A 21899-nucleotide genomic window follows, 5' to 3' on the forward strand; every position below is an offset into this window, starting at 1 on the left:
TGAAATTTATAAAGTTAATAACAGACAGTGTTCTTACTCCAGGTTGTCTATGGTTCTATAGACATTTTTTCAGGTGTTTCGGTCCTCAGGTAAGCCTGACGTCACGCCAGGTTTTCCTGTCCTGTCCCAGGATGTCTCCAACTTCTCTCAACGGCACTTTACCAGGAAGTCCCGCCCCTAGCGTTGATGATTGGATCAAAAGAGAGCCACACCGCACATATGCCAGCCTGATTGGCTCAACGGGCTGTCACTCAAAACGCGGTCATAGTGTGCGGTTAGGCGTCAGGTGAAACTCGCTCTGTAAGGAAAAAGGGGACCGATGAAAGTTACTTCGTTTGAACTTTCTGGAAAGTTTTTTGCCCTATTTATGAACGTATTCGCCAAAGGAAACTTTTAACAACAAGAAGCAACGCGTTACACGATGAAGAGCCTAAAGTATCGATTGAAAAAGCACGAAGTCACCATCACAGTAAGTTGAATACTGTTGTTTTTTGTTCTGTATTGACTTAGTTTTGCTAATATCAACGTCTCCAACGGTTGAATTAGTTGTGTGTTGACTAACGAGGCTAATGCCAGACGTTGCTTTTACCACCGGGGAGGGGGTTATTGTTTGTAACACCCCTCTCCCACCCCCCTGTTCTCACCAACCTCGTTAACCGCGGGCGTGTTCCCACGGTTGCTCCGGTTTGGCTGGAAAATACACCGCCAGCAAGTTTTCGGCACCTGCACGTTTCTGGTGGATGTGACCTGTAGCAGGTTTCTCGCACTGCATGCACTCAGTTCCAGCTTTTTTTTAAATGAGCGGGCCTAAATCTAAAGCAGCTGACTGTGTTGTTGTTATTCACAAAGCGTGGCAGACGAGAGAGCTCCGCAAATCAGTGCGCCCAAAGTGCCGGGCAGTTCTCCTGGTTGTTATCATCGAGGACACCCATAATCTCAGCAACGCTGTGCTGTTTTTTTGACCGAGGTTTCTTTTGTGTCCGATCTGGACTCTAGGAATAACCCCATGACCACTAACAGCTGCCTGTGAGATGTTTGGTCTCATGTGGTGGCATGTAACTAAGTATATTTACTTAAGTACAAATTTGAGCTACTTGTAATTTATATAACTATCTCCATTTCATGGTACTTCACAGGTTGACACCACCACATTTCAGAGGGAAATATGATTTTGCTGCTCTACATTTATTTTATCTACATTATGTGATGATTTTTCTTCCTCTCCTTCTAACTGTTGTAATTATTGGCATTTATTTTTTGATAATTTTGAGGTTTAGGCTATTGGATAAGACAAGATATGGAGGCATCACTTTGGGCTCTCATAGTATATCTCAGCAGATGATTTCACAATGAAAATAATCCTTAGCAGTGAATTACTGCTTACACATGAGTGTATGAGTAATAGTAATCTAATTATATGACACACAATAGCAATCTAATTATACGACACATAATATCCACAGGGTCCATTTTCTTCAAATTGAGTACATTTAGTAGTTTAAGTTTTAATCATTATATTTACATTTAATCAGGAAAGATTTTAATTGCAGGAGAGTGAAAACATCCTCTGATGTAGTCTAATAAACAGTTCTGCATTAAATGAATGTTGTAATGATCTATTTATTTGAAACTGAGCTTTTTAAAAAATTGTTGAATAAAGTTTGTGATCACTTTTGAGGCTGTTGAAATGCACTGTGTTACATTGAGAAGTGTTTCTAATATTTTGTCCACCCCAATTATTTGAGTATGGGATTAAATATGAGAAACATTTCTCAGTATAATGTACCACAAACTATGACTGCAACTTTCATTATTGATTAATCTGCCAGTTATTTTCTAGATTAATTGTTTTGTATATAAAATGTGAAAATAGTAAAAACAATGCCATTTGTAATTTCACAGAGCCCAAGATGGTTTCTACATATTTCTTGTTTCATCCGACCATCAGTCCAAAACCCAAACATGTTCAGTTTACTATCGCATGTTACAAGGAAGAGCACCACATTCTCAAATTCAAGAATCACAAACATTTTTGCTTTAAAATGACTTAAATGACAGATTGATTATCAAAATTCTTGACTAATTGTTTAATCCTCTCAGTCCACAAACTGCTGCCTCAAAAATGACCACAAAGTTAAATCAGCTCCTCTCTTTTAACAAGAACTGATTATAACCTTCCTGAAGGTCAGATTTATTGCAGTGCTGTTGTATTAAATATTAAATTGGTCTAGTTTTAGTGAAGTGTACCTAATAAACCGACAACTAAGTGTATATCCTTACTTAAAAGAAATGCAGTAATTTTGAAAAAAAAGTTAGTCATCAACACTCCAATGGCACCATGGATACACAGGACATTTCAGGAATGTGAATAACACTGCATAATTAGTCGCACAGTATAGAATATCCATTACATCTATGCTTTTCTGCTAACTTGAATAATTCCATTATAGGATATAGGGTGGAATTAAGTCTTCACAATCAAGCTATGGCCCTTGAACTTTGCTTAATAGTTAGTCATTACAGTTCTGCACAGTCCAACATCTAGTGGTGTCCACTTTGCGTTTGGCTACTAGCAGTCACCATGAGAAAGACAGAAAGCCAGAGGAGACGTGTGTGTGGGGTAAACTATATGGCCCCTTTTTTCAGGAAGGAGAAGGAAAAAAAAAACAACACAAGCACACAAAGCCTTGCAGGAATAAGATAGTATTATATCCACACTGATAATTGTCAGCTGTTCACAGAAGCAGAGGTACCTATTTAAAATCCAAGCAAAAAAAGCTTGATTTTTACCCTGCAGTGTTTTCTGTACCATTTGTTTAAAAACTACCCCAGGGAGAGCCGGAGATAAGCTGTGTGGAGGAAACAGGCATGACATTTACACAGGTCTAACTGATGATTTCAGAACATTCCCACTGCATTCCTCTGTGCAAAGGGAAAGAGAAAGATGACAGGACCCTCAGAGACATCACTGTAGGTCCAAGATCCTTGTACAATAAATGCATTTTAAGACATACTGTACCTCAATCCTGATTCATGTGCTGCCAAAGTTAACAGGCATAGTTATCATTCATTTCAAGCCATCACCAGCTGATCCAGTTATTCTGAAACCTTTGATGTTTATAAAACATAAATAAATCATATCTGTCAACAAGGCATTAGACTGACAGCATCAAACCCTATTGTAAATGTTTTAGATGCATGCTTTCCTCATTGCTGCACAATGCTGGGGACATGAACTCACTTGCTCCTTCCTAGTGGGGTGACTAATAATTAAGAAAAATACATCAACATTTTCCAAGTGGGAGAGGCAAAGGGGAATTCAAAGGAAACTTGCTTTTAGTGTGTGAACAACAAACAGTAATGGAATTCAGGCCAGAGAAAACACATCAGCTGAGGAAACAGTATCTTCTTCCACTTCTTGCACAGTGTTAAAATTACAAACCATTCTTTTAGTGTTTTTTAGCAAAAGAGCCATAAACTTCCTCTTCACGTTGGAGTTGACTTTGTTTTTGAGGCATGCTTGCTTTATTCTATTCTGTCATTACTCTCCAATCACATTATGTGTAACAAGTGTTGACAATAACTTATTTCAGCCAAGGAATGCTAACTATGCTGCCAAACCACTTAAAGTAGCTGGAACCCGAAGCTGACCAGGATTCAAAATGCCAACACATTCTCTTAATACCAGCTGTAGATTAAAGGCAGGATGAGGTCTGTAGGTTTGGCTCAGGTTTGCACCGGGCCAGGCTCCAGTTTCTGTCAGTCTTTTGTGTAGGAGAGCATATTTCTGCTAGGAGTGATGAATTCCAAGGCTTCTCATGACAAGCATTGTCATGCATAATTACCCTACTCTCACAATGGACAGAAGACAAGGACTCATGTTTTTTTTTAAAGTTTGACAAAGAAAGAAAATACATCTAGGGCTTTAATTAATGATCATTTCCATTGCCATTCATCAAATGATTATATTTTTAATCAATCACTTCATGTATAAACTGTCAGCCCAATGTGATGTTTTCAGATATCTCCTACTGTCTAACCAACAATCCAAAAATACCTGGTTCATAATAATAAAACAGAGAAAAGCAGCAAATCCTCACAGTTAGGAAATAAATGAAAACACTCTCTAGTTTCAGCCTTCCTAAGAAATTACTCACAACGATTAATCAGTCATCAGAACAGTTGCAGATCTATTTTCTGTCTATCCATTAATTCACTAATCATCATAGCCGTTAAGTATGGCAGTAGAAGACTTATTTGTTGTAATTGTCATTGGCAATTATTGTCATTTATTTTTTGATAATTTTGAGGTTTAGCTGTAAAATGCACAAAACTCAACCAATTTTAGATTTTGATCAGTTTTATCATAGATTTTGGCAGCAAATAACATCATTGCTGTATTCCTGAAGATAAAATTGGGATCGGGTGTCTCAATCTGGTTGGATTAACATTCTTCACAAACCTTAGCTTGCAATAAACTCAGATTTCCAAAGCAAATATGTTGAAAACATTTCAGTTTTAGCAGAGATTGATGGTTGTCCAGAATTGAATCTACAGAGACAGTGAGCAGAGAGTTTTAGTTCCTAAAGGAGAATAAGAGAAACTGGATTTCCTGGTTAGTTTTGAGATTAGCGTAAACTCTCTCTCTCTCTCTCTCTCTCACACACACACACACACACACACACACACACACACACACACTGTCATTGCCTGTTGTCACAGCAAACATCTGGGGAAGCTGGGGAACTCAGCTAAAACCACTCTGTTGTGCAAATGACTTGGTTTATGTTATCTCAGTGAGAGAGGTAAAGGAGAAAACATTCTGTCCAGCCTGGACCTGTCATTCATCTATTCTGCAGCCCACATGAAATGAGGTCTTTCTGAGCCAGATTCATCCATGTCCTTGCCAGACCACAATGAGAGAAGGAAAATTGTGTGGCTTTGTGAGAGCTGAGGTGTTTTCACAGTATTTTTCTTGTTCTCAGGATCCAATTCTCAAGCGCTTAAACATTCTGCTCACTGGAACATGAACAGGGGCTCTTGACATGAGATGTTCTGTATCGTTTCTTTTGTGGCGTATTAATTCACTATTGTGTGTATTATGGTGATGTTTAGATGTCCAGTCTTCTGTAACACTGATTTACTTTCAGGTGGGCCATGGTCAAGGAACAGGTGATCCATTTTTGGTGTGGATCTGAATCTAGCTGTGGTTTCACAAATGTTTGAAAGGATTTCTTAATATTGCAAGGTAGTGACCTTCCCAGATAAGAATAAGATCGCTGTGCCGAGTGAATGTTCAGGATAACACACTCTGAACCATACTCTGCTTAGCTGCAATACTCCATCTGCTCATAAGCTGTTTAGTATTGTAAACAAAACACTCTGCTGGAGGGACTATTGTGTGTGTATACAAAACAGTGTTTCCAGAAGTGGGTTTTACTTGTACTTTGCACATGAATGCACACACACACTCAAGCATAAAGGCCCACTGTTGAGCAGTGAGGCATTTCTCAGTAACATGTTACAGTAATGATGAAATTCAGTAATTACATTGCAGTTACTAATCCCAGTAACACACTATTATTTTGATATTTTGACAGTTTGAAGCGACATAGCTTCGCCTGTTGCCAAGGTAATTAACATCCATGTCAGTATTCCAATGCTTAATTTTTAAAAATGATTATTATACATGCATTGACACAAAAATCCCTAATAGGCCATGAAATAAGAAATAGAAATCTAACATTAGTCATCATGCATCAACATTATATTCCAGTCATGGACATTTAATCATAGAGATAGTTTTGTTTCATGTAGTCACATTACTTGCACTTAAACTGAGACGATGACACGTGACCATGTGACAGGCTTACAAGTTACAACTACACTAGCAAGATGTGGAAAATAGTCAAGTTTCTGGAATAACTGCCAAATTTGAGACGATGATCCACAAAAAGGAAAACTGGCCAATCACTCATCTACAAGCAGGTTGGCAAATCACCTAACAACTGTAAGTTGATAACAGCTGTGATGAATGTGATGAAGGACCTTCATTTACCATGTATTTAATTTGCAGAAACAGACATTCTTTCCAACTTTATCCATCAACAGTTCATCGGTTGATCTTCCTGAAAATCTATTATATTATAATATATCTCAATATCTTAACATTGAGTTACACATTATGTCTGTACTGCCAGCCCCTAAAAACCAAAGTATAATAATTTTATATATCTGAAATCATTTAGCAATATCAGACCTTCAATACATTTATTGAGCATGGAATATTGTTGTTCTTGTTCAGTATTTGGATAAATGTTGGGAATGTGTGTGGTGGATTATAAGAAGTTAGGAGTGGGCTGAAATGAAAGTTATTCAGCGCCACACCTCATGTAGACTGCTGGTATTTGGGTTAATCATCAAAGACATGATGTGCAGCACTCCCTGTGGTACAAAAATACCCTTATTTATACCTGCTGATGGTAATGGTGTGTGATAACTCATGTGACTCACATAATAATCTGATGCTGCCCAACAGTCAGAGAAAGGCCTTTTTTTTGTTGTATAGCAGTTCTGTGACAGTTACCTGCTATCTATGTCTAAGTCCATGAATGTATGCACAATCTGTGAATTGAATGTTCGAAAATCAGATTAACTAAATCTAACAAAGAGGTAAGGCATTATTCAGAACATATATTCATATTCACAAGACTGCTTCTGTGTCCAGTGTGATCAATAGCTGAAGGCCTCTCTCCACTTTATATTATAGTGTTATTTTTCTCACATACCTGATTTTTCTGTTATCATGCTATTGCAACGTGTAATATCTTCTGTGCAAACATCAGTGAAGTAGTTTTATTTCAGCTGATCTTTTTACAGCTTGAAGCACAGGGAGCTTGTTTACTGCATTGACATGGTTTGCGCCCGACCTTTGTGTTGCACACCAACATGCAGCTTGTGTCAAAGATTGTGTATTGTTTTGACTTTATCAGACGTGGTTCTTCCCAGTTTCAGCTATCATCATATCCAAGTAAAAAATAAATCAAATTATGTTGAAATCAGAATGAAGTTTCTAAAAAACAGTAAGTTGTTGTAACTTAGAATGTATTGTGTGATGCTTTGTCATAATACTTAAGTCCTTAAATGACATTTTAGAGGCACAGTTGAATTGGGGTGATTTAATAAACAATGGCATTCAATAATCCAGCTGATGTTCCACATATCTCTCAGCCATTATGCTCACCTTGTCTATGAGCATGATCACATTAACACGATAAGTATGGTGATTCCATGATTGCACCTTATTCTTATTTCCACCTTGACTATATTATAAATGTAGTATTAGTGTGCATGTAAAACAGTTATTGTGCAGAAATAATCAGGAATCCATACCTCTGTAACTTGAGTTTTTATTGTTCATTGTTTTCCTTGCATACCTCCAGGTAGTTCAGTGTAAAAGATTAGTAGTATTGGAGACTGTTGCCATCACTACTTCTGAAGAAAATAGGGATTTAATGTCTTACTCAGGGGTCCGATTGAACCCAGATAATTCAGGTAAAGAACAGGGTATTTTCCTGGAAAACTCACTTCACTACTGAGGAAAAATATGTGGTTTGGTGTTGAGATAAGTTAATGGAGGTAAACTGCCTTTCCCTCTGCTTCTCCCTTACACTTTATGTATTGTAACACACTGCTTTTTATCTCATAATATCAACTGCAGAATTTGATTTGTTCTTTTTTCTTTTTGTAATATTCTGTCATCAGTCCTCTATAACTGTTCAGTATTTTTGTACATGACTCAGTTTGTAACTTAATTGTAGTTGTCATTGTGCCACTCTTAAGGGTAACAGTTTAGAGTGGCAAAACTGTCATTTTTACACATCAGCATAATTGTTACTTAAATAAATGGACCATAAAACTTGAAAGTAGGAGACACCAAGTCCAACTGGCCAGACATTTGCTTTTGTGGTTAAATGCCTTGGTTCTGTTTTTATATACTGCCACAATTATATTTCATTATCATTTAAGTAATTTTTCAGGCAAAAAATATCCAACTATCTCTGATTCCAGCTTCTCATTGGTGAGGGTGTGCTGCTTTTCTCTGTCATATGTAATTTTAAACTAATATATTTTGCAGTACTGGTCATATAAACCAGAAAAATTTGAAATTTTCTAATCATTTTCTGGCATTTTATGGACTAAATGATTTATTGGTTAATAACTGGCAGATTAATTGATACAAAAGTGATCATTAGTTGCAGCCCTTATTAGATCCATAATCATAAAACTATTGGTTTCAGATATGTTTATATCGTTAAGATTATTACCTTCAGACATGTTTATATCATTAAGATTATTACATGTTAGGTGTTATGCCTAACCACCTTGGTAGCCAGGCATATTCTGCTAAATCTGCCTATAACTGATAATCATTGCCTCAATTACTGCTTTCAAGAAGTAGCTTCTCACATGAGTTTTGGATATTACTTGCCTCGGGTTGACTTCGCCTGCCTGCAACTGTGAAGCGCCCATGTCCACACCACGTTTGGTCAATTAGCAGTGAGGCTGGTCACCCTTTTTTTTTTTTTTTTGAGAAACAAACGGACACCTAATTCAAATCAAAGTGGAGCCTAATTAATTTTGAATGTGATCCTTGTAGGGTATCACAGTAATGAAGATAATTTCAAAGACAGACAAAGGCTGATCATCAAAGCTAGTTGTTTGGTTTGGGGAGCTTTCATCAGTGATGAATTGAGCACTCATGAAATGAGAAGCTTCTCTAACGCACACTGTAATGATTCTCCAAATGCATGGTTCAGTTCAGACCTTGATTTTTGAGCTTTTAAATGTTCCCACACTGCTGATTTGAATGAGCCTGGTGGGGGGGATGTGAAATCTCAGGGCAATTATTGATCTTGAGCTAATTAAACTAGCCTAACTTTTTTTAGCACTCCATCATGAGTCAGTTCCTTCTTCCTGTACCTTGATACAAAATTGTGGACGTTTGTATGGCAGTTTCGGTCTCAGTTTCAGAACAGTTACACCCCTTGCAAAGATGCAGCAAAGTGAAATGAAAGGTGTTAATCAAGGATAATGCATTCATTCAGGTGTTTGCTGCCTCACCAGTACAGCCAGCCTTGTCCTTGACTGCTTATTATATTACAGCTTTAAGCAGCATGTAACTCAGCCTCTATGACTACAAGGCTAGTAATTAAATCTGTATCAAAAATCAATGCTGATTTTGCTGCTCAGGGGTCTTTAGGCTCATCAGTCTGTCTGTCTCAGGCTTGTCCTTTTTTTTTGCTCACACATGGTGCATCATCACCTCTCTTAAAGGTGTTTTATTACTACACTACTATGTTTTTTGGACTGGAAGATTTGGGACTCAGAGTTCTCTTTCATTTGTTAGGGCAGTTTGATGTCTGTATATTTTTCTGCTTCTTTGTCCTCTGATCACACCCAGTCTTTCTTCTGTCGTCTCCTTCAGTAAGCATGCCCCTTCAGGATGAAATGTAAGAGCCTCCCTCCCGTCAAAGTGGTGTTATTTTACAAAATAGAAAGCAGGGCTGGGAGGTGTTGATTATGGCATAGCAGGATAGAGGAGCCAGATGCAGTTGGAATGTATTGTTTGGAAGCTGAAACGACTCTAATTTCAAGGTTGTTTTTAACAAAAAAAGGGCAGGATATGGGTGAGGGGAGAAGGGAACATGATGGCTCTAAACCTTTGGCAGTGATCACTATCTGCTGTTAGTTGTCTCTGTATTTAGAGATAAGATTTTGAAGTTGCTAAAAAGGTCCTCAGACTGTTCTGACAGTGTTTGATACTCAAGTGAAGCAAAATAATGACATTAATGTTGTAGGAAGAGAAATTTGTGTTTTCTGGAAAGTTAACTTATTTTTTTATTGTATTTATTTATTTATTTATTTTTTTTTGGGTTGCCACCAAGTATGTCACAAGCTGCCTATAAATGGGTCTTTATAAATGGGTTTTTTCCCAATGGGTTTTTGTGTAGTTAAAAAATCAGATTTTTTTAAAATGATGTAACAAGACGGCAAGATCTTAACTTGAACAACACTTGTGTGTCTCAATTGAATTGATAAGATACAGAATTCGAAGCCTTTTGAGCTTTAATTGGTATTTTGCAAGTTGTAGAATGAGTGAAGTGAATTTTATCTGTTTTGTTTTTAGACACACATACACTGCTACCACTATTAGCCTAGTAAGCTCTTATCTTAATCATCCTTGCAAGCCACAAACCTTCAATCAATCAAGGATTTGGAAAGTCTGTTTTAATGTGTCCTTTGTAGCTGCTTTTGTGGTATCAGACAAGCTTAAAACTTTGTGTTTAACAAAGCTACAAATGTAGTCCTTATAATGTTCTTATAATCAAAACCCACAGGGGTTTTTGTGTGTAATCAAAACTGAAACCATAACAAAAACAAATTATTTTTCATTTTATCTCTCACCTGTCTGCTATCACACACTGAGCTTTTAAAAACTCATAGGCTACTGCAGCTCTTTGGAGAATTCTGTAATGGTCCACACTGTGATTTCAACCCCAGGACTGTACACGACTAGCTTCCAGTTTACAATAAATCCTGTTAGAAAAGTACAGCAGTAAAGGATAAACAGTTCTATCCTATCAGCAATGAGATCCATTTGTTGTGTCTGGCTGCACCAGTGTCCACAATGCAGAGATAAAGATTAACAGATAATTTCATCTTTGTGAAATGTTTTTAAAATGAAAATTAAATTAATGAATGAAATTGAAATTGAAATGAACAACATGTCTGCCACTTAGCCAATGACAACAGTAATCTTAAAAGAAATAAAGTCAGTCGAATTTCTGCCACATTATAGACATGTTTCACCTAAGTAGCAGCTGAACAAAATATCCGCTAAAACATAATCACTATTTTCAAAACTGCAGTGTGACAGAAAGATGAGAAGTATGTTGATTTACAGAAATAAACATCACCTTGCTGTGGGAACTTGTGAGTTTTGCAGTCTACTGAACCCCTGAGGAGTCATTCTCAAGCTGTTAAGTAGCCTTTAAGGCTCTGGGTACCCACTGAACATTATCAAGTAGAAGCCTATTTTAGCAAGTTTTTGGCTCCAACTTGGAGAACCCCAGCAGGCGTTCTTGCTCCTCTACTGATGGCGTGTGAGTAGGTTTGGGACTTGAAAAATCCTCTTTTCCTCCCTCATTCCCTCCCACATTTTAAAAGTATGCATTTTGTTTGCTTTTTGGATTTGACTTGGTATAGACTGAATGTTTCATTTGAGTTAATTCTAGGTCAGACTACAAGGCTGTTCAAATCTCCTCTGAAAAGTGACTGTCAGACTAAATTACTGGTCTGCTTGCTGCCCTGTCAGGATGATGTTCATAATATACAATGGAGCAAAGACTGCTGTCACACATGAATACAAGGGATCAAACAGTACCCAATTTTGTCATTCAGAAACATTTTCCCATTTATCCAAAACTATGAACTGTACAGTTAGAAAGTTGCTGTGTTGTCTCTGACTTCATGGCACAGAAGCTAAAGATTTCATCTCCAAAATACACAATCCATCCACATTGTCCTTTTGTATGTTCTGAGATGTACCTCTATACCCGTACATCTGTAGAAATACTGTTGCTGCCTACAGATGAGCTTTTAAATCGTATGACAGAAATGACAGCTGTCAGTTCAAGTAAATCAGTAACACTAATGCCAGTAACTGGCAATCAAACTAACTATCTCGTTATAAATTTGTACTGTAAATAGACACAAAATTGACCTTTGAAAAATTGACGGCTTGATGGTGGTTTAAGACGAAAACTTGTGTCCAAAATGAAAATAGTTCATCCTATTAGGAACATGTATGAGCTCAGCATTGTCACAGCAATCTTCCCCTTAGATTTTTGATTGTTTCATGGGCTGCAAGTTACAACTATTTTCGTCACAGATTAATCTGATGATTATTTAAATTGATGAAGTCCAAGGTGACATGCATAAATGTTTTGTCAGACCAACAGTCCAAAGCCCAGAGATATTGATGTTTACTAATATATGACAAAGAAAAGGATCAATTAATTCTCAGCTCTGAAGTCGCAGCTCTAGTTGCAGCTCCATCTGGAAAGTCGCCAGATGGTGCAAAACTCTTGAGTCTGCACAGTCATTAAGAGACCATGAACACCTGTATCCGATTTCATGGTAGTCTGGCCAGAAGTTGTTTATATTTTTTTTGGACCAAGTGATCATCAGAGATCTCCCCTCTCTTTTGCTTATTTTTCTTTTTATCTGCATTTTTAAAAGTAGTTTTTACATATTTGTTCATGCAGTAATTTTATTTCTATTGACTGTAGGAGGCAAATTGTCAGACAGGATCAGCAGAAGTTTGTTTTAGGCTGAACGTTGTGTTGGCTGTATAGTAGGTGGTAGCCTGACGGTCTGTGTTTTTAGGATTATCGTCTGGCTCCATGGGGGCAGCCATGAGGTCATCTCAGCAGTGTTACCCATGCGTACCCATGCTGCTCCAGTGACACACAGAGTGAGCTCTCTGCTCTTCTCAGGCTAACAGCCTCAACAGTGTGTGTGCTTTTGTTTGTATCCTGATTGTTTGTCATGTGTGAGGTTGGGGAATCACGCATTCAGCTGGACTGTGTATAAACTGTGTGTGTGTGTGTGTGTGTGTGTGTGTGTCAGTGATGGAGAGATTACAAATTGTGGAGGGGGGTTGGCATGTGACAGGGGGCTGAGCTTATTGACTTACTTTGGGTGGGCTGCAGTTGGCACACACACACACACACACACACACACATATGTACAGTCAGGCATGCTGAGCAACAGGAGCACAAAGATTCTGCTGATGAGCGACAAACTGCTGTGAAATGGCTCAGACTAAGCCTCATCAAGCTGTGCTCTGTGTGTTTTTGTATGCGTCTGTCTTTCTGCAGATTAGACAAGTGTCTCTGCTTTATCTGAAGAATGAAGTATGAAGTTGGGCAATTTTGATACTTTTTCTAGAAGTCACGGTGCTCTCTGTTGTACAGAAAAAGACAGTGTGAGATAGTAAGTGGTGGAGCCAAGTTGTGCCTTCATTTTCAGCACCACCGGTGGTGCAAGTGTAGTCAGCAGGCTAAAGGTTTTCACTGGACAAATAGATAAATCTTACCTGACAATTCTCAGTCTTTTCAAGCTTCGAGACTCTTTGTTATCGATTGTTTGAAAGTTTTTTTTTTTTTTGTTTGTTTTTTTTTACAATTGGCAACCCACATTTCTCCATGCTGAGCTCACTTTTTCAAAACTTTTTACACAGTCATCTCTGCCGACATTCAGCTCAGCATAGCCATTACTCTTGCATCCAAAGTGCACTACTGCAACCAAAACACCAACAGCATTTGTCTTCCAACAGTAAAACTTTGTCACTCAGAACACACTGACCTAAAAAACACTAACAACAGGGGCAGTGTTATGGATCACGTAGGGCTGTACCTGACTTGGAACAGAATTTTGTCAGTCAATTTGGATTTGGCTGTTCAATATGAAGATTTGCTTGTCTTTCATTCAGACATTTAGTTGGCACTGGGTCATATAGCTAAATTACGAAATCCTACAGCGGCACCGAATGTCTCTTCTGCCAGGCTGCTGACAGCCTTGTCCGATGGTTTTAATTTGTTATAACACCAGTAGTTTCCTCTTGAGCTGTGCGACACCAGATAGTGCGAGGCAAGGCAGTGTGACTTGTTTCTGTGGCCGTTCCAATACTCTTAACTCCGGTGTCACACAGCTAAAGTGGAAACTACTGGTGTTATGGCTCTGCCCTTCATTTCACTCATATCTCTGATTCCATCACAGTTAGTTTTGTGGTGTGGTCCTCCTCATTACTGCATCATTGACTTTTGGGCCTAGGATCATTGTCTTTGAATTAGCTTTATTTGCTTTTATTTTGCTTATTAATTAAAAACGCTGCAATATGACTCAGTAGGCTAGAGTGCACAAAATTAAACTAAAGTATTTCCAGTAATGCATTATAAAACTATATATATTCAGTATACATGTAATTCATGTGACTGGTGATCCGTACAGGGTGTACCCAATGACAGCTGGAATAGCCCCCCCGCGGACCTTAACGGATAAGTGGTATAGATAATGGATGGATGGATGGATGTAATTTCTGTGTGGAGTAGTTACAGGTACAGAAATACATCAGTGCAAGTCAACCCAGTCCTCTGCATTTGGCCACAAGTACTCATCCACATGACGCTGTATGTCGTCTCTTCAGTACACCTGGAAGAGAATTTCTGTGCAGCCTGATCCACCTCCATGAAGAGTTCCTCTGTAAGGTTGAGGAATGTGAAGTCTGGTGGAAGGGAAGTGACACAAGAGAACCAAGCAAACGTCAGTCTAATTTGCAGTAATAGTAATTTTGTGTTTATATTAGATTTAGAACTTAGATTTAATGGAAAATAATATGTAAATGTGTGGTCTTTCAATGCATTTTGTGGCAAAGCAATGACAAGTGGTCCACAGTTCAGTTGAGGCTAATTTCTCTTGTACTTTGAAAAAATGAACTGAGCGTATAATCTCACACTGCGTTAGCATTTGAAAAAGAAACTGCATGCTGTGTCATATTAGTTGTTGAGAGCTAGAATAATGAAGTTATTATTAATTAATGTTCAATATTAAAACTAGTCCATGAAAACTAACAGCTTTAACAACACTTGTCTGACAGCATTACTTGCTGTCAGGTCAGTTGCATTAAGCCAGAATACGAATACCCTATTCCTCTAAAACTGCACACTGTGTTTTCACAGCCTAAATGGTCTGGTAAGTTTGTCTCTAAAGCCTTTTTGGCAGCCATTTATAAATATGACATCTTGCATAGATCTGCTCACTAGTGCATGATGTGAAAAAGAAAGCAAAATACCAGTAACTGGATTTTATTTACTACAGGTATTTGGATGTTGTGGTGGAAATTTAGTGTTTGTGTCAAAGTATTAAGAAAAGCATCTACCCTACTCCTGTTTGCATTTCTTGCTAGAATTAAAAAAGTACATTCAGAGTTACCCTCTATTTTTATTAATCAGTCTGTTTCAGTTCAATCAGTTTGTTTTGTACTATTGCTGTCTTGCTTTCAGATACTGTATGTATATGGAAGGTAGACATCTTTATTGTGGCAGCCTTGACTTTGTTTAGTGCATGGGCTGCATCATGTTTTTGTTGTTGATTAGAAAGAGAAGTGATGTGTGTAAGTGTAAGCCTCCTGCTTTTTCTAAAGGTTCACATGTATTAAATGCTTTTTGAGATCTGGAAGGAGATTTTTACAGGAAGTCGTGCTTACTCACAACTTGGTAATAGAAAAGAATAGGTGGAGCTTTTGAGTCGTCAAAGGGGCAAGTTACAACCTGCTTTTTATGTACCTGTGCTTTTTCTTACACCATCGGTGTGGGATTGAGTTGCTTTTCTTGAATCTCAACAGCAGCTCAAATGTCATTTTCTACATTTTAATTCTTTTTTTAAAATTTGTATTACATACATATATGTCTGTATATAGTTTACATTTACTCATCAGATGTGTTTTATATGGAATATGTTTTCTGATATTTCAGTGTGTTTCATAACCAGTGGCATGATTTATTATAGTGGCTGTAGACATTTTGTAACCTCTGACTATAAAGTGATTTGTTACCACACAGCAAATGAAAGTTGTATTATGGCATTGAGCAACCACTGTTGAAGACATTCCATAAGACTATAAAAGATAGCATGTTTTTATGAAGTCTAGTTCATTGACCATCCCTCTAGTCACATTCCTTGCCCTGCCTGTGTGTGCATGATGACTTGTAAGTGCTGGCCAAACAAGCATCACCACCAGTATTTGCACCCAAGTAGCAGCATGCCCCAAGAGCTCCTCATTTAACCAAATACAGGCATGTAAGACAAAGACTCCTGTGGTGTTTTCCCTAATACTGCCTCTGGATTTTCCTGAGGTGAGATCAAAACGGCAGCTTTCATTCTTCACAATACTTGCTCAAGACTCATAACACCAAAGTATATCTGTCACATGTATAAAATCAGGTGATAGAAAGCTCTGATTCTCCTCCTTTTTAACATGTATTCCCTCATTGTTTCTCATGACACTGACAATGCTGATTTTAATGGTCTTTGAAGTATAGTAACTCTTTAAGAAAATCAGTACTGTGTTTCTGCATTAGAGACCAAAACAATTCTTTGCTAGCTGTTTGGAAATCATTTCACAGCCCTACAGCTCTCTGTCTACCACACATTATCTCCACATCATCAGACCAGCTTGAATAATATCAGCCATACCAACAGCGATCCACTGCCAAAACTCATAACCCAGTTTGTTTTTAATTGTCCCGCTGGGGGACGTTGTTATTTCAATGATGGCTATTAAAATGTGTCAGCTAAGCCACTGACATTTTGCAGGAAATGAATATTTTAACATCATACAAAAGCCACAGAACTGGAGCCTTCATAATAATTCCAGGAATTTTTGTTCTGAATTGTTGATTTATTTCTTTTAAGATGGCAACAGAATTCTGTGAAACATTTGGTTGTTTTTAAAAAAAAAACAAAAAACTATAATTAGAAAAAGCATTTTGAAAGCATATTCAGGAATATTGTGTGAAGAAGGCAAAGTGTCTACATCCACTCCAATAGAGGCTCTGTGAGGCTGTGCTTTGTCACAGCAGTGCTGAGGTAAATGCTGTTAACATGCTCACAATCAGTACATTTACATGCACCCTAATATTCCACTATCATTACGATATTTGATATCGGCCATGTAAACAGCATGTTCTGTTTGGATTTTTGGAATTTGGCCTTATTCCAAATTTAGAAATTTCCAATTAAGATGTGGGATATATTGAAATTATTCAGGTTTCAGGAGCATTCTTTCGATATGTTTACAGCGCACTTGAAATAAGGATCTTAGTTGGGGTTTTTATATCAGTTTGCGTCTCACAGCATCTTGCCTGTTTACAGTAAGCTTTGTTTTCTCTACACAAACCAACCAGTCAACAGTTTGCAGGCCAGAGGTAGAAACGCATGCCAGTGTTTACCCTGTTCATCACCAGTTTAGCCTGTTAACATGCTAACATGCTAATCATCACTAAACACAAAGTGCAGCTGTGGCTGATGGGAATGTCAGTAGTTAAGCATGTATTTGGACATAAACCAAAATATCACATGAACACCAAAGTGATGTTTCATTGTCTAGGTACCATGAATGCTTGTACAAAATTCTGACCAACATCCCTAAAAATGGGATACAGTTTATTTTGGTTTCTTAATTTGAGTACCATCTTATTGGTGTTTTCTTTCTATCTGTGTCTTCTGTGAAGTCTTTCCTCTGAGAGCCCTTTGAAGATGTGGGTTTTCTCTCTTTTGATGTAAGACTATTCTTTTCACACAATTGTTAAAATAAGCTTTAAAGGTCTGATAAACACATAATGGCACATTTATCATCCTCCAAATTTATTTGGGATAAAGGTGGTAGAGATAAGAAAGAATTACTGTAAGAAAGGTTTTGTTCAGATTCAATAATGGACATCAGTTTTTTCAGATGTCAGCATTTGATAATGGACTGGTCTGATCTATCGCTCATGAATGACAGAAACTATATTATGGCCTTCCTGTTTTTCATGATCCTGTGGTGAGTCTTGACTGGGGAGTTGGCAGGGGCAAAGTTCACAGGGTTTGGGCAACTGGAAAGCTGATCTCCTGCCCTGGCAGTCGGTGTCGGAAGTAGAAGAAAATAGCAAGGACAGGCTTTGCCCTCAGGGGTCATAACTCATCTAAAATGGTGTGACCCAGCAGCCGGACAGACAAGTTTCCATTTTGAATCAACTGGCAGCACAAGTGAGGATATCTTGAGGGGGTCAAATGTCCTGTAATACCACTTAACCACATTTTATTGTGTTTTATTGTTTCCAACAAACTCAGGATTAACTTTGCTATTGCAAAGCAGACCTGTGGTATATTTTTTTTATCTGTTTTTAAGGGCAGTCTGTTTTAGGCAGATTTACACACTTATTCTACTCTGTGGGAGGTATTCAGCGCATTAGAATTTTTTTAGTGTCTTTGTCTTATTCATGCTTTTCAACAACCTTGTCTTGGTATAGGAGGGGATTCTAAAAAAGTCAGTTTGTGTTTTATATTTAAATTAGGTCAATTTGTAGAGATTTTTTTTTACTTACAGATTAGTTTTCTGTTAGTCATGGCTCATGGAAACCCAATTAATGCACATTTACTGAGATTCATTGTTGTAAAAACAATAAAACACAAAAAACGACCCAGCCTTTAAAGCCCTCTCATAGGCACTTATTACTAATCGCATAATGGTGCATTCTTGGGTGTTACTGCAGTGTCAGAGAACAAAGGCAAATCTCCAAGGATGAGTGTGCAACTCCTGCAAGTATTTACAGAATACATGTTGCTAACAGTGAAAACAAAGCTGCAGAGAGGAGAGAGCACAGTTTGATATGGGAACCATGCTAACCCTTTTAGGGCAGCATAAAGTAGCTCGACTGAGATATGAATAATGCAAAGAGACAAGGGATTGGAAGTATCAACACTGAAGATGATCACTGGTCATCCTTTCCTCTGTTTCCCAGGTTACAAATAGTCGCTTTTCTGTTGAACCACCACCAGAGGGCGTGTCTGTCTGTCCTGCATCTAGTGTGTTTAGCAGCTAGCAGATATGCTGCCAGTGCCTCATGTACAAACCAAAAACAGAGTGCCTCTTTGCTCTGGACACCTGGTCTGAACCATCAGTGGGGTCTTGGCCCAATTCATGGGGGACTTTCATTCTGAGGCGTTGACTTACCTGCCCCACGACAGACTGACTGCAAGTGCTCTGTATCTTATCACTTTCTCACCTCTCCACTTGCTGTTGGACAAATTTGTTCGTCTCACGTATTCTCTCTCTTTCTCCCCTCCTCCACTCTTTCTGTCTCTGCCCCTGAGGGGTTTCACTTACATTCTACATGCCCAGACAGTTGCACAGTTCATCACTTCATGTGACTAATGGGAGTGCTAATCAGAAGTTAGTTAATTAAAAGCAGTGGACATTTTTCAGTTTTTCCCACTTAATTAATAATAGCTGCTGTCCATTTCTCCACAGCACCCGGAACAACTGACTCAATAAAACAATAAAATATTTTATTTGTAACCAATCACTAAGAGCATACCCCCCTCTTTCTTTCATGTTCATTTTGTCCAATGGATAGCCACTCCGACCAGCAGTGTTTGCTCATTGTTTGTTATTTAATTCTCCTTCTTGGGTAACAGCTGTGACTCGCATAATTTCTAGAGATTTCTGTGGCACCGTTTCTGGTATTTGAGCTTGCTCTTAAGGTACTCATTAACACTGATGCAGCTAGTTTTGGCTTTTCACTGCCAGGGTATATTGCACTAATAAATCAACTTGTCACTGAGACATTTGCACAGCAAGCAGCTATTTTAATGTCACCAACAGGTATCTCTGAGGATAAAAGATAAAAATACAGTGCAAATGATTGGTGTCAAGTTTGGACCTCTTCATAAACTAGAAGTAAAGATTTTGTGCTTAGTGTTGAAAAGTGATATGACTGGTCACAACATCTGATTTCTGAGGGCGTTTTCTCACCTTTGGTTTGGTTTTTGGTTTTTACATGGTATTTGTATACCTACTTCAGCTTCTTGCAAGAAGAAGCTGTGTCTTTTTGTACATGAAAAATTCAAAATGATTAGGTTTACTGTTATTTGTTGTGGTGTGATATTGTGGTGACTATTACATTTAATGGTGGCCTTACATGGCAATCATTTTAGTTTTATTTTGAATTAAAGCAAATACTTTTGTTATTTTGATCCTGCTTGGCCTAAAAAAAAACACTTGTTGAGAACACTAGTCTGTTTGACATAGTCTTTTATATTAACATAATGATTACTTTAAGTAGCCATGCTAGCAGCAGCAATGTTAGTCTGTCAGGTGGTCCACCCCTATGATTCAGACTGACTACTGGACAGGTAGCTGTGACATTTGTACAGACAGTCATGGTCACAATATGATAAATCCTAGAGGTTTTAATGATCTCCTGACTTTACCTGAGGTTACATTTTTATTATTATTATTTGTCCAATACTTTCATTTATGACCCGCAAAACGAATGGCCAGTAAGCCTCAGTTGTACTTCGGTTGTAGTGCTAATTAGCAAGTTTCAGCATGATGACACTCTAAAGTAAGACGGTGGATATGGTAAACATTACACCAGCATATGCATGTTGCATTTAACTGTAAACAGCACTGCTGCCTCACAGGGCATGGATGTAATATTTTTATTTCTTCTATCACTACCTCACTGCAAATACAAATGATAATGCTGTGTGAACAGAAGATAATACATTACTACATACTATAGGAAAGTTAAAAAAAATGATTAAAATGGCAAGACGTGACTTAAATTAGATCGTAAGAGCATGTTTTGTCATTTGTAGTTCTGAGAATCCAGACGTGGACATTAAAGGATGGGTTCACGTTAGTTTCTCTTAGTTTAACAATTTTAGTTTTAGAGTAAAAGTTACAGGTCACTATGATGATTACACTTGTCTTCCTCCTGTCCATACTGGCCGTGAAATTACCTCTTTCAAAATCTGCAGTCCTGGTTCTGCACAAAAATGCATTTTCTCCAAGTTTCCTTGAGACTAAGATCAGGGTTTAGAAATCAAAATTGGTAAAAAGGTTGGAGTTAAGTTTGCAAGGGGTGTCTTAGTGTCCAGTATAAACAGCAGTAGTAACATTTTGAACCTGTCCTTCAGGCAAATTGAATGTGAAAGCACCTTTTCTCTCTCACTTTTACCATCTTTTCATCTCAAATTTAAAGAAGTAAAGATACAAAATAAGTACTGCAAAAGTTCAGTGCTTCCATGTACCCATCTTCTTCTCCTATAAAATGTCAGTGGCTTACATTTCATGACATAATGTCTCTTCACAGATGTCTCGGACGATCACGATCATTCTCATAGGCATCATCTCAATGAAACCACATCAGTAACTGCAGCTTGGCATTGGACACGACTATCAATTAACATATTGGTGTATAGCTTTATGTTCTGGTCTCGGCTTCAGCCTCTTATCATATGACCAGTTAGATATTTCCTGCTGGTGACTTCATCTGTGAGGACATTGGAGACCCATTAGTCTGGCCAGGGGCTTAGTGAGGCAGGAAACTGAGGTGTTGGAAAGAGTTACAGCCTGTAGAAAGTGATGGAAAACCTGAACTGAAGATGACAAGAGTCTGCAACTGAAGTATTACCAGACACCCCAGAATAATCTGTGTGGACAGGTAGAGGCCTAACCTGGCTCATTCAGTGTCAGCTGATGTTTTGTCCCAGAGATCACCGTGTTAAAATAGAAACTTAATGTGTGTAATGTGTTTGTTTCAGTTGCACGCAACTAGGGTTGAATATTGTTTCAGCATCAACATTGAAATGTAAATAGTCACACTCACACTGCAGAGAATGCAGTGTAATCAGGAGAAAGTGCAAGTCCAAACAAGTTTGTGTTCCTTTTGCCTCTTAGTGCTTGCATTTTGTGCATAAACTAAGCATTTTACAAATGTTTTTACTTCTTTGCATTGTGTGCTTCATCTCCTTTTTATAGCCACACTAGTGACATGGCTCAAGGGATGTTGCGGTTAGTTAGTAGGTCCAATGCTTTGGTAGAGACTGAAATATCAACAATTTCATCCAGATAATCCAGATAATCATGATGGCCATTGCAGGAATCCTGACCATGATAATAAAGTTGACATTTTTTTTTGTTTTGAGTGAAATATCTACATCTCACTATTGAACGGATTGCCATGAAATTGTGGAATTGTAAGAACTTGGTAATTAATAACTTT

At 38.0% G+C, this 21899-nt stretch overlaps 1 protein-coding gene across 2 annotated transcripts in view; it reads left to right on the forward strand.

Annotated features, from left to right (window-relative positions):
• Window positions 1-239: 239 nt before the first annotated feature.
• uacab (uveal autoantigen with coiled-coil domains and ankyrin repeats b) overlaps window positions 240-21899 on the forward strand; it is a 47161-nt gene continuing 25501 nt past the window's right edge. For both annotated transcript variants that reach the window (XM_018683527.2, XM_018683529.2), the window contains exon 1: window positions 240-469. In XM_018683527.2, coding sequence (XP_018539043.1) covers window positions 422-469 — 48 coding nt within the window. In that variant the 5' untranslated portion in view covers window positions 240-421. The remainder of the gene's footprint in view (window positions 470-21899) is intronic.

This window comes from Lates calcarifer, linkage group LG2 (genome assembly GCF_001640805.2).
Source record: "Lates calcarifer isolate ASB-BC8 linkage group LG2, TLL_Latcal_v3, whole genome shotgun sequence".
In the NCBI taxonomy this organism is placed as follows: domain Eukaryota; kingdom Metazoa; phylum Chordata; class Actinopteri; family Centropomidae; genus Lates; species Lates calcarifer.